The sequence below is a fragment of the Geotrypetes seraphini genome, chromosome 8 (assembly GCF_902459505.1).
Source record: "Geotrypetes seraphini chromosome 8, aGeoSer1.1, whole genome shotgun sequence".
Lineage (NCBI taxonomy): Eukaryota > Metazoa > Chordata > Amphibia > Gymnophiona > Dermophiidae > Geotrypetes > Geotrypetes seraphini.
In genome coordinates, this window is record NC_047091.1 from 1119031 (window position 1) to 1132155 (window position 13125).

Consider the following 13125-nt stretch of genomic DNA (forward strand, 5'->3'; position numbering starts at 1 on the left):
ACGCCTACATAGAATCCAAGCTAACCCTGTAAACTCCCACCCGCCCCCTCCGCTCGGAAATGGAGAAACGCCTATGCATCCCCCCAGGAAGGTCTCTCCTGTCAGAAACCGCCCGCAAACGCTCCTACAGCCACTTCATCCCCCAACTCTGAAACCAATTCCCCCTACAACTCAGATCACAGAACTCATTGATTACCTTCCGGAAAGTGGAAAGACCCTCCTCTTCAACTAAAATGACAACTGCGATCTACCCCTTAAACTCCCCCATCCTTCTCCCCTCCCCCTGCATCCTGAACCTTTACTTAAATTACTGTGTAGCCCTCTCTTAACCTGTACTTAAATTGCTGTATAGTCCATTCTTAACCTGTACCTAAATTGCTGTATAAGCCCCGTACTTGAACTACTGTATAATCTTTGTACTGTCCAAATGTACACCACTGTGAATATTTGCTTGTAGGCCGTTCTGAGCTCTGGGAGAACGGGATATAAATCGAAATAAATAAATAAAATTGTACCAAAAGTTTGCCTCTTGGGCTCACCCATCATAATGGTGAGTGTGTTGCTTTCCTCTCTTCCTTTTGCTGCCACTAGTATAATTACAAGTTGAAACATGAGAACAGATCTCTCGTTCTCACAAAGGAAATACAAGTACCTATTCTTGTGTTTAAATCTGCTGCAGTGTTGGTGGCTGTGCAGGAAAGAGCACAGTGATGAGAGCAAAGCAACATGCTCTTGCCACTATTTAAATGTAAAGAGTTGAACAATGCATGTATGATGGTGAGCTGGCTGGAAGGGAGTTAGTGTGGATCAGGGAGAAGGAAGCTGTTGCAAGCCCCAAGATAGGGGGATGGGAATATGCGGTAACGGTGGTAAACAGTCTGATGAGATTCCCATGAGTTTAGGAAAAAAATTGCTCCTGCATCTCCCCATTTCTATTCTCACATAATGTGCTGATCTGCTGAAGTCTGCAGGCTGAGACTAAGGAGAGCAATGTGATCAATGGCCTTACAGCTCTGGGTCCCCCACAGCTACAATCACTGGCTTTCTTGACTAGAGGATCTTTTTCATGATGGGTCCATGTTTTTGTCCAGACCTTACTGTATTGCACATTTTCTCTATTGGTGCCTTGTTGTTGCTTAGTTCCTGTTTTTGCTATGCAAAGCAGCATGGAAAAATTTCCATAAGAAGAATGAAGAATGTTGGCAGCCATCCAGTGAGGATTTTTTTCAATATTCAGTGAAATCAAAAACTTGCAAGAGACCAGTTCAGCTTACTGTGAAGCAAGGCAGGATGATGCTAAACCATCATTAAATGCACAGATTTTACCGCCAGATTATTAAAATGGCTCTCCGAGCTTTTTAGTAGATTCCGATTGTACTCTACAAATGTAGTACAATGAAGTCATTAATATTAAAATTGTAGTCTAATGAAGTCATTAATATTAAAATGACCTCTCTGGGTGATTCTTAAAAAGGAACACCCCTCCATTTACAAGGAATCAGGGCTGATATTTATCAGCAGGGTCTGAGCTGTCGTAGCCTTACTTTCCTGTGCCTGGGCTAAGCAGGACTTTGGGCCCCTTCCCAGTGCACCCTGGGATGCACTGGGAGGGAGGGGCCTAAGACTCCTATTGGCCCAGGCACCTAAGGCTCCTCCCAGGTACATTAAATAAATTGTAAGCCCACCGGGACAGACAGGAAAAAAAGCAGTTACTTACCATAACAGGTGTTATCTAGGGACAGCAGGCAGATATTCTCACATGTGAGTGATGTCATCCACGGAGCCCTGGTATGGTATGGACAGCTTTAAAAGTGTATCACCACTTTAAGAACTTAAGAAAGTTTGTGAACTGCCTGCACTGCACATGCATGAGTGCCTTCCTGCCCGATGCAGGCTTGTGGTACCTCAGTTCTGTAAGCAAGCTAAGAAGGTGGATGGGTTGTGAGAATATCTGCCTGATGTCCCTGGATAACACCTGTTACAGTAAGTAACTGTGCTTTATCCCAGGACAAGCAGGCACATGTGGAACTCCCTAGCTTACTACAATGGGATGAGAATAAATTTTGCAAAACTGTTTGGCTGAAGTGACCATCCCGCCTGGAATAAGTTTCCAGACAGTAGAGAGATGTGAATATATGAACTGAAGACCAAGTAGCAGCTTTACAGATTTCATAAAAAGGAGTGGAATGTAAAAAAGCAACTGAAGCTGCCATAGTTCAGACTTTGTGGGCTGTGATACGACTCCCCAGTTGCAGCCCAGCTTGAGCATAACAGAAGATGATACAAACCGCCACGCAGGTAGAAATAGTTCTTTTGGATTCAGGACACCCCAACTTATTAGGATTGAAGGAGACGAAGAGTTGAGGAGATGTCCTATATGGCTGAATACGCTTCAAGTAGTAGGCCACAGTTCGTTTACAGTCCAAAGTATGAAGAGCCATTTCTCTAGGGTGAGAATGAGGCTTAGGAAAAATCACTGGAAGCACAATGGATTGATTGAGATGGAATTCAGTGACTCCCTTTGGAAGGAACTTTGGATGAGTGCAAAGCACCACTTTGTCATGATGAAACACTGTAAATGGTTGATCCGCCACCAGTGCCTGAAGATCACTTACTCTTCGAGCAGATGTAAGAGAGAAGAGAAAAACCACTTTCCAAGTGAGATATTTAAGATGAGCCAAGGACGTTGCTTCAAAAAGAGGCTTCATTAGTCTAGCAAGAACCACATTAAGATCCCAAACTACTTGAGGTGGTTTGAGAGGAGGTTTGACGTTGAAAAGTCCTTTCATAAATCTGGATACAAGAGGATGAGCAGTGAGAGGTTTTCCGTCAACTGGTCTATGAAAAACATTGATAGCCCTGAGATGAACTCTAATCAACGTAGTCTTGAGACCTGAATTTGATAAATGTAGAAAGTAATCCAATACTGAAGATACAGAGGGGGATTTAGCATCATGATGATGAAGAGTATACCACATGGAAAACCGCTTCCATTTGTGTTGATAACACTGTTGCATAGATGGTTCTCTTGATGCTTCCAAAATGAGTCTGACAGGCTGGGAAAGATAAAGGTCCACTGATGTCAGCCTGAAAGGTACCAAGCTGTCATGTACCATGATTGAAGATTGGGATGCAGGAGAAATCTGCGACTCTGCGTGAGAAGAGATGGACAAATCTGAAGAGAGATTGGTTCCTTGATACTGAGTTGAAGTAGAAGGGAAAACCATGGTTGTCTGGGCCACCGAGGAGCTATGAGAATCATGGCGGCCTCCTGCCATTTGAGCTTGACAAGCATCTTGAGGATGAAATGGATTGGAGGAAATGCATAGAGAAACTTGTTAGTCCAATCCAGTAGAAAAGCATCCGTTTCTAGCCGTTGGGGAGAATACTGCCTGGAGCAAAACTGGGGCAGCTTGTGGTTGAGGGGGGATGCAAATAAGTCTATCTGAGGAGTTCCCCACCGAGAGAAGATGTGATGCAGAACTGCAAAGTTGAGCGTCCACTCGTGTAGCTGAAGAAACCTGATGAGTTTGTCTGCAAGAGAATTCTTTTCTCCTTGAATATATATTACTTTCAGGAATATGTTGTGAGCAATTGCCCAGGTCTAAATCTTTAGGGCCTCCTGAAAAAAGATGGAGAGAGCCTGTGCCACCTTGCTTGTTTATGTAATACATTGCGACCTGATTGTCCATGCGGATAAGAAGGACATGGTTGGTGACAATGTGCTGAAAAGCTTTGAGAGCATTATAGATTGCTCAGAGTTCCAACAGATTGATATGGCAAAGGCGGTCCTGGGCAGACCAGTGACCTTGAGTGCAAAGACCGTCCAGATGAGCCCCTCAAGCATATGTGGACAAGTCTGTTGTCAGAACCTTCTGATGTGGAGGTGTGTGGAACAACAACCCTCTGGAAAGATTGGAAGGAACTCTTCCACCACTGCAGAGATTGTCAAAGTGAATGAATGACGTAATGTGTTGAGGCAGTGGGTTGAGAGCTTGAGACCACTGAGATGAAGTCTTGCAAATGGAGTAACATAAACCGTGGAAGCCTTATGACCCAGTAGTACCATCATTTTCCTGACTGAGAGTGATGACAGGTGAAAAGTCTGAGTGCAAAGCTGAATCAAATTTTCTGGTCTTTACTGAGGGAGAAATGCTCTGAGATGAATGGTGTCTAGTAGAGCTCCAATAAATTGCAGATTCTGAGAGGGCTGAAGTTGGGATTTGGGAAAATTGATTTCGAAACCTAACTGCTGAAGGAAGAGAATTGTTAAGCGAGTCACTGCAATCACCCCTTGAGAGGTTGGATCTTTGATCAGCTCTTCATCCAGATAGGGGAACACCTGGAGACCCTGAGTCTGCAATGCCCCTGCCACTACCACAAGGCACTTGGTGAATACTCTGGGAGAGGATGCAAGGCCAAAGGGCAGAACCTTGTATTGATAATGCTGCTGTGCCATTTGAAATCTGAGGAATTTCCTGGAGGTCAAATTCACTGGAATGTGAGTATAAGCCTCTTTGAGATCTAGAGAGCATAGCAGCCATTGCAATCTAAAAGGGGATATAAAGTTGCCAGGGACAACATCCAAAACTTTTCCTTCACTAGAAATCTTTTGTGGCCCCTGAGGTCTAAGATTGGACACAGAACTCCCGTCTTCTTTGGGATGAGAAAATACCGGATGTAAAACCCCCAGTTTCTCTGCACAGGTGGAACCTCCTCTATAGAACTGAGAAGAAGGAGGGATTCTAACTCCCGAAGAAGGGACATCTGCTGAGGGTTGAAAGAAGACTCTCTTGGCAGATGATCTGGAGGCATATTGATGAAGTGAAGAGAGTATACCTCTCAAATGACTTTTAGCACCCAGAGGTCAGTGGTTATCAGTTCCCAACAGGGATAATACAGCTGTAGCTGACCTCTGATTGGTTGAGGAAGAGGCTGAGAAATAGGAACAGTAGCTATGCTCTCTAGAAGCAGGCTTTTGAGGAGCTGCTGATTGAGATTTCTGAGGGTGCTGTTGTTTTTGCTTTTTCTGCTGCAGTCTAGGAAGAGCAGCAAGTTTTGAAGAAAAATTCCTTTGATATGAAGAAGGCGGCTTAAAAGATTTAGATCAATATTGCAGGGATGGGGTGGGGACAAAGCTTATAGGGCCGGGATGCTTGTAGGGACAGGGACAAAGCTTGTCCCCTTGCCATTCTCTAGGCCACATGAAACTGTGTGCCTAGCTTGAGGGTGATGTGATGTTTTCTTCATTGTCGTCCCTGGGTGTTTTACCTTCAGGCCGGCTCCTTCTTCCTCACTGCCACATTTGTTTCTGTACACAAAGCCACGGGCAGTGGTTCCTCACTCGTCCCGTGCCTCATCTGGAAGCCTTCCCTCTGACGTTGCGACGTCAGAGAGAAGGCTTTCGGTTCATGAGCAGGACGTGTGTAGGAGCCGCCGCCCGTGGCTTTGTGCACAGAAATGAATGCAGCAGTGAGGAGGAGGGAGATGGCCAGAAGATAAACACTCGCTGGAGGGAGGCACCTAGTTGAGGCACAGAATAGAGGGAGGGAACATAAGAATTGCCACTGCTGGGTCAGACCAGTGGTCCATTGTTCCCAGCAGTCCGCTCACGCGGTGGCACTCTGGTCAAAGACCAGCGCCCTAACTGAGACTAGCCCTACTTGAGTACGTTCTGGTTCAGCAGGAACTTGTCTAACTTTGTCTTGAATCCCTGGAGAGTATTTTCCCCTATGACAGACTGCGGAAGAGCTTTCCAGTTTTCTACCACTCTCTGGGTGAAGAAGAATTTCCTTACGTTTATATGGAATTTATTCCCTTTCAACTTTAGAGAGTGTCCTCTCGTTCTCCCTGTCCTTATCTACTAAGTCTATTCCCTTCAGTACCATGAATGTTTCGATCACGTCCCCTCTCAGTCTCCTCTGTTCGAGGGAGAAAAGGCCCAATTTCTCTAATCTTTCACTGTACGGCAACTCCTCCAGCCCCTTAACCATCTTAGTTGCTCTTCTCTGGACCCTTTTGAGTAGTAATGTGTCCTCCTTCATGTACAGCGACCAGTGCTAGATGCAGTACTCCAGGTGAGGGCACACCATGGCCCGGTACAGCAGCATGATGACCTTCTCCAATCTGTTTGTGATCCCCTTCTTTATCATTCCTAGCATTCTATTTGTCCTTTTTGCCGCCACCACACATTGTGCGGACAGCTTCATCGACTTGTTGATCATAACTCTCAGGTCTCTTTCTTGGGAGGTCTCTCCAAGTACCGCCCCGGACATCCTGTATTCGTGCATGAGATTTTTGTTACCTACATGCATCACTTTACACTTATCCACATTGAACCTCATCTGCCATGATGATGCCCATTCCTCGAACCTGATTATGTCACGTTGCAGATCTTCGCAATCTCCCTGTGTTTTTCACTACTCTGAATAACTTCGTATCATCCGCAAATTTACTCCTTCACTCGTGAGGGGCGTGTTGGGACTCAAGAAAGAGGGAGCACAAACTTCAGACAAATGATAGAGAGAGGGAAGGGGCATGAACTTGGAACATAGAATGAAGGGAAGGAGAGAGGGGAGCATGAGCCATAGAATGGAAGAATGGAGTGAGGGAAAGAAATGCTGAGGTGAGGGAGGGATTAGAAAGGGAGAATTGGGTGTCTGAGAGAGGGAAAGAGAGATGGTGCACATGAGGAGATGAAGAGGAGAATTGTTGGGGAGAGATATATATAGAGAGAGATTTATTGGACATTGGTGGTGGGAGAGGAGTGAGGTAGAGATGCATCGGAAGAGAGAGATGTCAGACCACAGAATGGAATGGGAAAGAGAGAGATTTGCCAGACCACAGAATGGAAGGGAAGGAGGGTAGAGAGAGAGAGAGAGAGAGATGCCAGACAGCAGGGAGGAGAGGAGAGAGATGTTAGACCTTGGGAAGAGGGGGGAAAGGAGAAAGAGATGCCAGACCATGAGAGAAGAGAGAGATTCCAGGCTATGGGAGAGGAGAAAGATGCCAGACCATATGAGGGGGAAGGGGGAAGACAGAGTTGTCTGACCATGGGAGAGGGATGAGATAGTGCACAGGGATGGAGGGAAAGGGGAAACAGAGGGAGGAGATGGTGTACAGAAATGGGTGTGGCAGGGAAGAAATAAGAAGAAATGCTTCTTATGGATAGATGGAAATAGGGGAGAAGAAAGAGGGAGAAGAGAAAACATGGAAAAGTAGATAGATTTTGAGAAGAAAGCAGAAAAATGGAAGAAAGTTGAATGTTAAAAGATGGATGTATGGCAGAAAGTGAAGAAGAGAAAAACAGCAAATGGATAAGGTGGCCCTGGACACACAGTAAGCACAGACAGAAGAAAGTGCAGCCACAGACTGGGAAAAGAAGGTTTAAAAAAAAAAAAATCAGCAGACAACAAAGGTAGGGGAAATGATTTTATTTTCAATTTAGTGACTGAATTGTGTCAGTTTTGAGAATTTACATCTGCTGTCTATATTTTGCACTGTTCAGGAAGAAATGCACTTGTTTCTTTTTTCCTGGGGTTGTACTGCATGCAGAGTCTTGAATCTTAGGGTTTCATTTGTATATATTAGTACTTTTAGTTTGTGGTCCCGTATTTACATAGGGGTTATCTGTGTTCTGGTAGGAATGAATGTTGAGAAGCATACAGTGTGCTTTGTGTAGTTTAATTTTGTGGTTAACCATTATGTGTTGTTAATAAGATTATATTGTGTGTATATATGAAAAATGAATGGAAAAAATGGTATTACAATTAGTACTATTATGGGGACGGGGTCTGGGGCGGAGATTGGGTGGTGTCTGGCCCGCAACTTAGCCTGTGTTTTAGATTTTGGCCCTTTAATGTGATTGAGTTTGACACCCCTGCTCTAGGCAAAACCTGGCTTAGGGTGTCACAAGCTCTTGAGCCCATGAGTCCTGTTTCTGATGTCCCCTGCTCTTTCTTCTGATTACCTTTTCATCCAGGGTCCACTCCTTTTATTCTCTCCTTCCTGCCCTGTTCTAGTTTCCCTTCCCTATCCCTCTTTACCATCCCTCAAATATTGGCCTTTCCCCTACCCATCCCTATTTTCTTTTCCCAGCATTTTTCTCCCTATCTTTCTCTTCATCCCTTTCCTGTTTTCTTTTCCTCACTATCTCTTCTTTTCTGCTTTCTTCCTACTTATTAATTTTCCTCTTGTCCTCTCCTCTTCTTTTTTTGTTCTTCTCCTCTCTCTCTCTCTCTCTTTGCCGGGAAACTTTTTCTAGCCTGCTTTTCATTTTCCCCCATAATTCCCACTACCTGTAAAATTCTTCATCTCTCCATTCTTTTGCTTCCCAACAGATGTGAACAGATATGACTCTTTGGAGAACTTACCTCATCTTTGGCCTGGAACAGGTACTCCTTCCCATCAGATAAACTGTTAACAAAAAGAAAGAGAGGATCAGTTATTGGGGCAATAGTGCAAGCTTTGTGATGGAAGTTGGATGGCGGCATAGCCATTGCAGTTATTATAGAACTTTCAAGCTGTAATGAAAACTGCTTAAGATAAGTAATTTAGTTACCTTTAACTTCTCTACCTTTGCGAATATAGCAATGTTAAACAATATTTAGTCACAGTAAGGGTTGTAACAGTAGATTACTTTCCTTAGGGTCTATTTATGAAAAATTCTAAGATCAACCACAATAAAATTTAAAATGAAGTTTTAAGTATAGACTTTAAGGTTTAAACCTAAATTAAAAAATTAAAAAGAATAATAAATTAAGAGATGCTACAAGTTCCAGGTTTTTCTGGCCCATGATTGGAGCATGGAGTGGTGACACTACGCTGACAGTTTAGTCCATGATAGGACTTCGTGTAGGCTCCAATTCTGAGGCCTTTTCCTGGATTAATAAATAATTTTTGCTTGTATTTCTCGCATTTAGTGGGATATAGCCTCTTGTATGAGTAATTGTTATTCAGACCACTTGGGTTGTTCGTATTTAGGGAAGTTGGATGGTGACAGGTGGGACTGAGGCCTCTGTAAAAACCAAGTTCTATGACTCTTGATACAATTTAGGAGGTAATAGCAGATCTGGGAGAAGCATTGCTGCCTTCCTTTGCTACTTTAGAGATAAGAATAAGCTCTTTATAATTACAATTTGAGCAGAAATCTCATGAATCTGATGACATTCTATCAAGTCTATATCACTTTTGAATCAAGTTAAGCGGAAGATACAAGGCCAATAGACGTTTCAAGTCAGAGCTATTCAGGATTTATCTTTCTTGAAACAAAAATTGGAATCATTGGATAATGTTAGAACTTCTACAAACTTAACAATTCAGAATTTTACACAAGTTGTTATGATTTCTTTTTTTTTTAATTTCTCAATTTTAAATGTATTAAATGCACAACATATAAAGAAAATGCTATAGGAAAATAACAATTTAGTGCATCAAGTCCACATCATGAAGGAACAATTTCCTACTGAAGCTCAATAAGAAAGTTTAAAAAAAGCTAACAATTAAAGCAGTAAGACTTGGTCACAGTCATATTCATAGTTAAAAGATGTACAAGAGGAGACTGGAAGACTTGAATATGTACACTCTAGAGGAGGGGTAGGGATCATATGATACAGATGTTTAAATACTTGAAAGGGCCGACTGACCTGACATGCTGAGTCCCTGCTCCCTTTACTTTGTAAAAAATTTTTCAATAATCATGCCAGAACGGCAGGGGAGGGCTGTTGCTTACTCCTCTAAGCAGAGTACTTCTCCCACTGCCGGAGCTATTGATTAATTTGTGCAGAAACTCAGCTCACAGATGACTCTGAAAAATGCTGAGAGCCCACTAAAGGAACTTGACACTAAGTGGAGGACTATCATCTCCTTTTGGGCCTGAAGTCAGCCTCAGCCTGGATAGTAGATTGCCGCTTTCTCAACCACAATCTGTAGGCATGCTGAAGGTGCTCTTGTCGGTATTCTATCCTAGGGTCGGCAGTGATGCTTTGGAGTAAGGGGAGATGGAACAACACCTAGCAGTTACTGGAGCAGACTTGGGAGGCTATGGCTCACTTTTCAGATGTAGTACAATGATCTGAATATTTGTTCTGGGGGCATTTGGTGAGAATTCCCTTGAATTAGATTCTTTAGAATTGAAACCTGACTTACCAACTTTTCTTACAGTCACTCCTTCTCAGTTTACCCTAGAGGTGATCTGGCAGACTCTGGTAGATCTGGGGAAGTCTACAATATTTCAAAATAATTCTCTTCATCAAAAAGTTGTAAAAATAGAATGCCAGATAGATAAAGATAATTTGGAGAGACAAGCATTGCTTAAGAAGACTGCAGAGATAGAAAAGAAAATTAAAGACCTTTAAGCAGCTCAGGCTGTTTTCCTTAAGGATATAAATTATCTCTGAAGTAGAAATGAAGCTTTGGAAAATTCAGTTAGAAGTAATAATTTGCTTTTTTTAAAAATTTTCCACATTCGAATCTTGTTTTAACCAAAGATATGTTAAAGAGGTATATTACGGAAGTACTGCAAGTTCCATCAGAGAAAAATTTCACTTTTAACTTGGGTATATTATTTGTCTTTATCAAAGAGTTCTAAAATAAATCATGAAGATTTGCAGGAGCTGGAAGGTCCCTTAGATGTCTCAGCTATTTTGGAGACATCTGAAACAGTGATTAGTTCTATTCTAGTAGCAACATTTGCATTGGCACCTGATAAACAATGGTTACTTAACTTTTTTTTCAGACACATAGAGGAAATTTTTCTTGGTTTAAAATTTTGTGTTTTTCCTGATGTTTCTGAAGATACTCAAAAACATAGAAATCAATTTCTTATGTTGAGACCAGGGGTACTTCAGTTGGAGGCTTCTTTTTTTGAGGTACCCATGTTAATGCTTTCCTATGAAAATGTTGCTACTTCTGTTCTTCCTGTAAAATATAGTGCTAACAAATATCTGGGTTTTAAACTTTTTATAGTTTTATTGCTGAACATTTAATTGATAAGATGTCTGTCCTTTGTTCATATCCATGTGACTAAAGGGCAATTAGTATATTATGTGTGTAACCAATATTTTAACCGCAGAGTTTTATGCGGTATATAAATTTTTAAATAAATAATAAATATGTAATTTTTGATCCAACTCACTTAACTGCATTTCTAGTGACTAATCGGATTGCATATCCTAGTATAGGAAGGTTGTTAGTTTTCATTGTTCTGGTATTAGATAGGTCTGTGTTCAGTCTTAACTTCTACAAGCGAGTTGAGAAGGCATCTTTTCCTCTACTCTGCACTAGATTAGAGAATGACACGGTGACTGTTACCTGCAGCTAGCCATGGGTAACCCGCCGAAACAGGAAGGGAAAAAAAACGGTCGCCACGGGGACAAGGCCATTCACTGCCCTGTGAAGCGGTGAATAGTCTTGTCCCTGCATTTAAGTGAGGGACCGCACGCAAAATACTTATCACCCCTCAGCAATCGCGCGGTCCAGCAGCCCCCTCCCTTCTTACTCCTGATTGCCGCGGTCCGGGCATCTCCCTCCCTCCTTTCCCCTCACCTTTGCTGGTGATTTTCATTGTCTACGAGCGGCACAACCCTTTAAACAAGTTGTGTGCGGCTGCCTGAAAATTTTCCTCTGACGCAACTGGAAACAGGAAGTTGTGTCAGAGGAGAAGTTTCGGGCAGCCGCAAGCAACTTGAGAAAAAGGCTTGGACCGCTCAGACGATGAAAATCACCAGCGAAGGTGAGAGGAAGGGTGGGAGGGAGATGCCTAGTTTGCGTTTGGGAGGGAAGGGGCTGCTGGACCACGCAAAGGGCGCTGAAGGGAAGTGGGGAGAGAGAGAGGGAGGGGTGAGAAGAACAGATGCTGAAGGGAAAGTGGGGAGGAGAGAGAGTGGGGAGAAGATGCTGAATGGAAAGTGGGGAGGAGAGAGAGTGGGGAGAAGACACTGAAGGGAAAGTGGGGAGAAGAAAGAGTGGGGAGCACATACTAGATGGAAGGAGGGGATAAAGGAAAAAGGGCACATGCTGAATTGGGGAGACAGATACCAGATCTGAGGGGCGGAAAGGAGAGAGATCTGGAGCAGAGAAGGAAAGATGGAAGGGAAGAAGACAGATGCCAGACTATGGGGGAGTGGAGATAAAAAGATGGGTGCCAGACCAATGGGGGGTGGGGGTGGAGGTGAAGGGAAAGGCACAGTAACAGAGAGGATGCCATATGGAAGAGGCAGAGAGAAGGCAGACAGTGGATGGAAGGAATAGAATGACGAGAAGATGAGAAAAGCAGAAACCAGTCAACAAAGGTAGAAAAAAATTTTCTATTTCTTTTCTTTAGGATAAAGTAGTATATTAGTTGTGTTGATAAACATTTTATAAACAAAGCCCTGCGCAGCAGCCAGAGTTTTGATTTATAAAATTACAATTGTATAGAATATTGTTTCTTATACTTTTAATAAAATAAGTTCAGTATAAAACTATTCAAGGCTTGTGCGGATGGGATCAGATGGTTTGCGGGGACAAGGCAGAGATGGGGACTGAGCTCGTGGGGAAGGGACAAGGACGGGGACTGAGCTTGCAGGGATGGGACAGGTCCAAATTTTTTTTCCCATGTCATTTTCTAGATTCCATGTATTGGGGCAACATTTTTAGTTTACGGCAATACCCTTTGGATTGGCACTGGCACCCAGGACCTTCACCAAAGTGGTGGCCCATCTTCACACCCTGGACGACTGATTGATCAGAACTCCTTCACAATACAAGGAGCGTTAGGTTGTCCAGCAGGTGCAATGCTTGGGCTGTCCAGTTGGGTTGTCCATTTAGGTTGTTCAGTTGCTGCAATGCTTGGGCTGGGTGATCAACTTCAGGACGGGGCGGAGACAGGGATCGAGCTTGAGGAGACAGGGACAAATTTTTTCCCAGTGTTATTTTCTACTTAAGATCATCCAACCCCGTGCCAAACAGCATTTCTCCTTTAAAAGGGAGCCTGCTTAAAGTAGCTTCTTCTCCTTTAAAAGGGAGCCTGCTCAAAGTAGTTTTAGAAGCTGAATCTCCTGCCTATTGTCTGATTCAGAGCATTGTTTGGATGGAGATAGAATAAGCAGAAACCTTACTCATGACCCTAAAATATCATATAGGGCG

At 43.2% G+C, this 13125-nt stretch overlaps 1 protein-coding gene across 4 annotated transcripts in view; it reads right to left on the bottom strand.

Moving 5' to 3' along the window:
- SPTBN2 (spectrin beta, non-erythrocytic 2) overlaps window positions 1-13125 on the bottom strand; it is a 293681-nt gene that overhangs the window by 8122 nt on the left and 272434 nt on the right. For all 4 annotated transcript variants that reach the window (XR_004540403.1, XM_033955666.1, XM_033955664.1 and 1 more), the window contains one exon: window positions 8373-8415. Coding sequence is in view for 3 of the 4 variants with exons in the window: in XM_033955666.1 (XP_033811557.1) it covers window positions 8373-8415 (43 nt within the window). In the remaining variant the exon portion in view is untranslated. The remainder of the gene's footprint in view (window positions 1-8372; window positions 8416-13125) is intronic.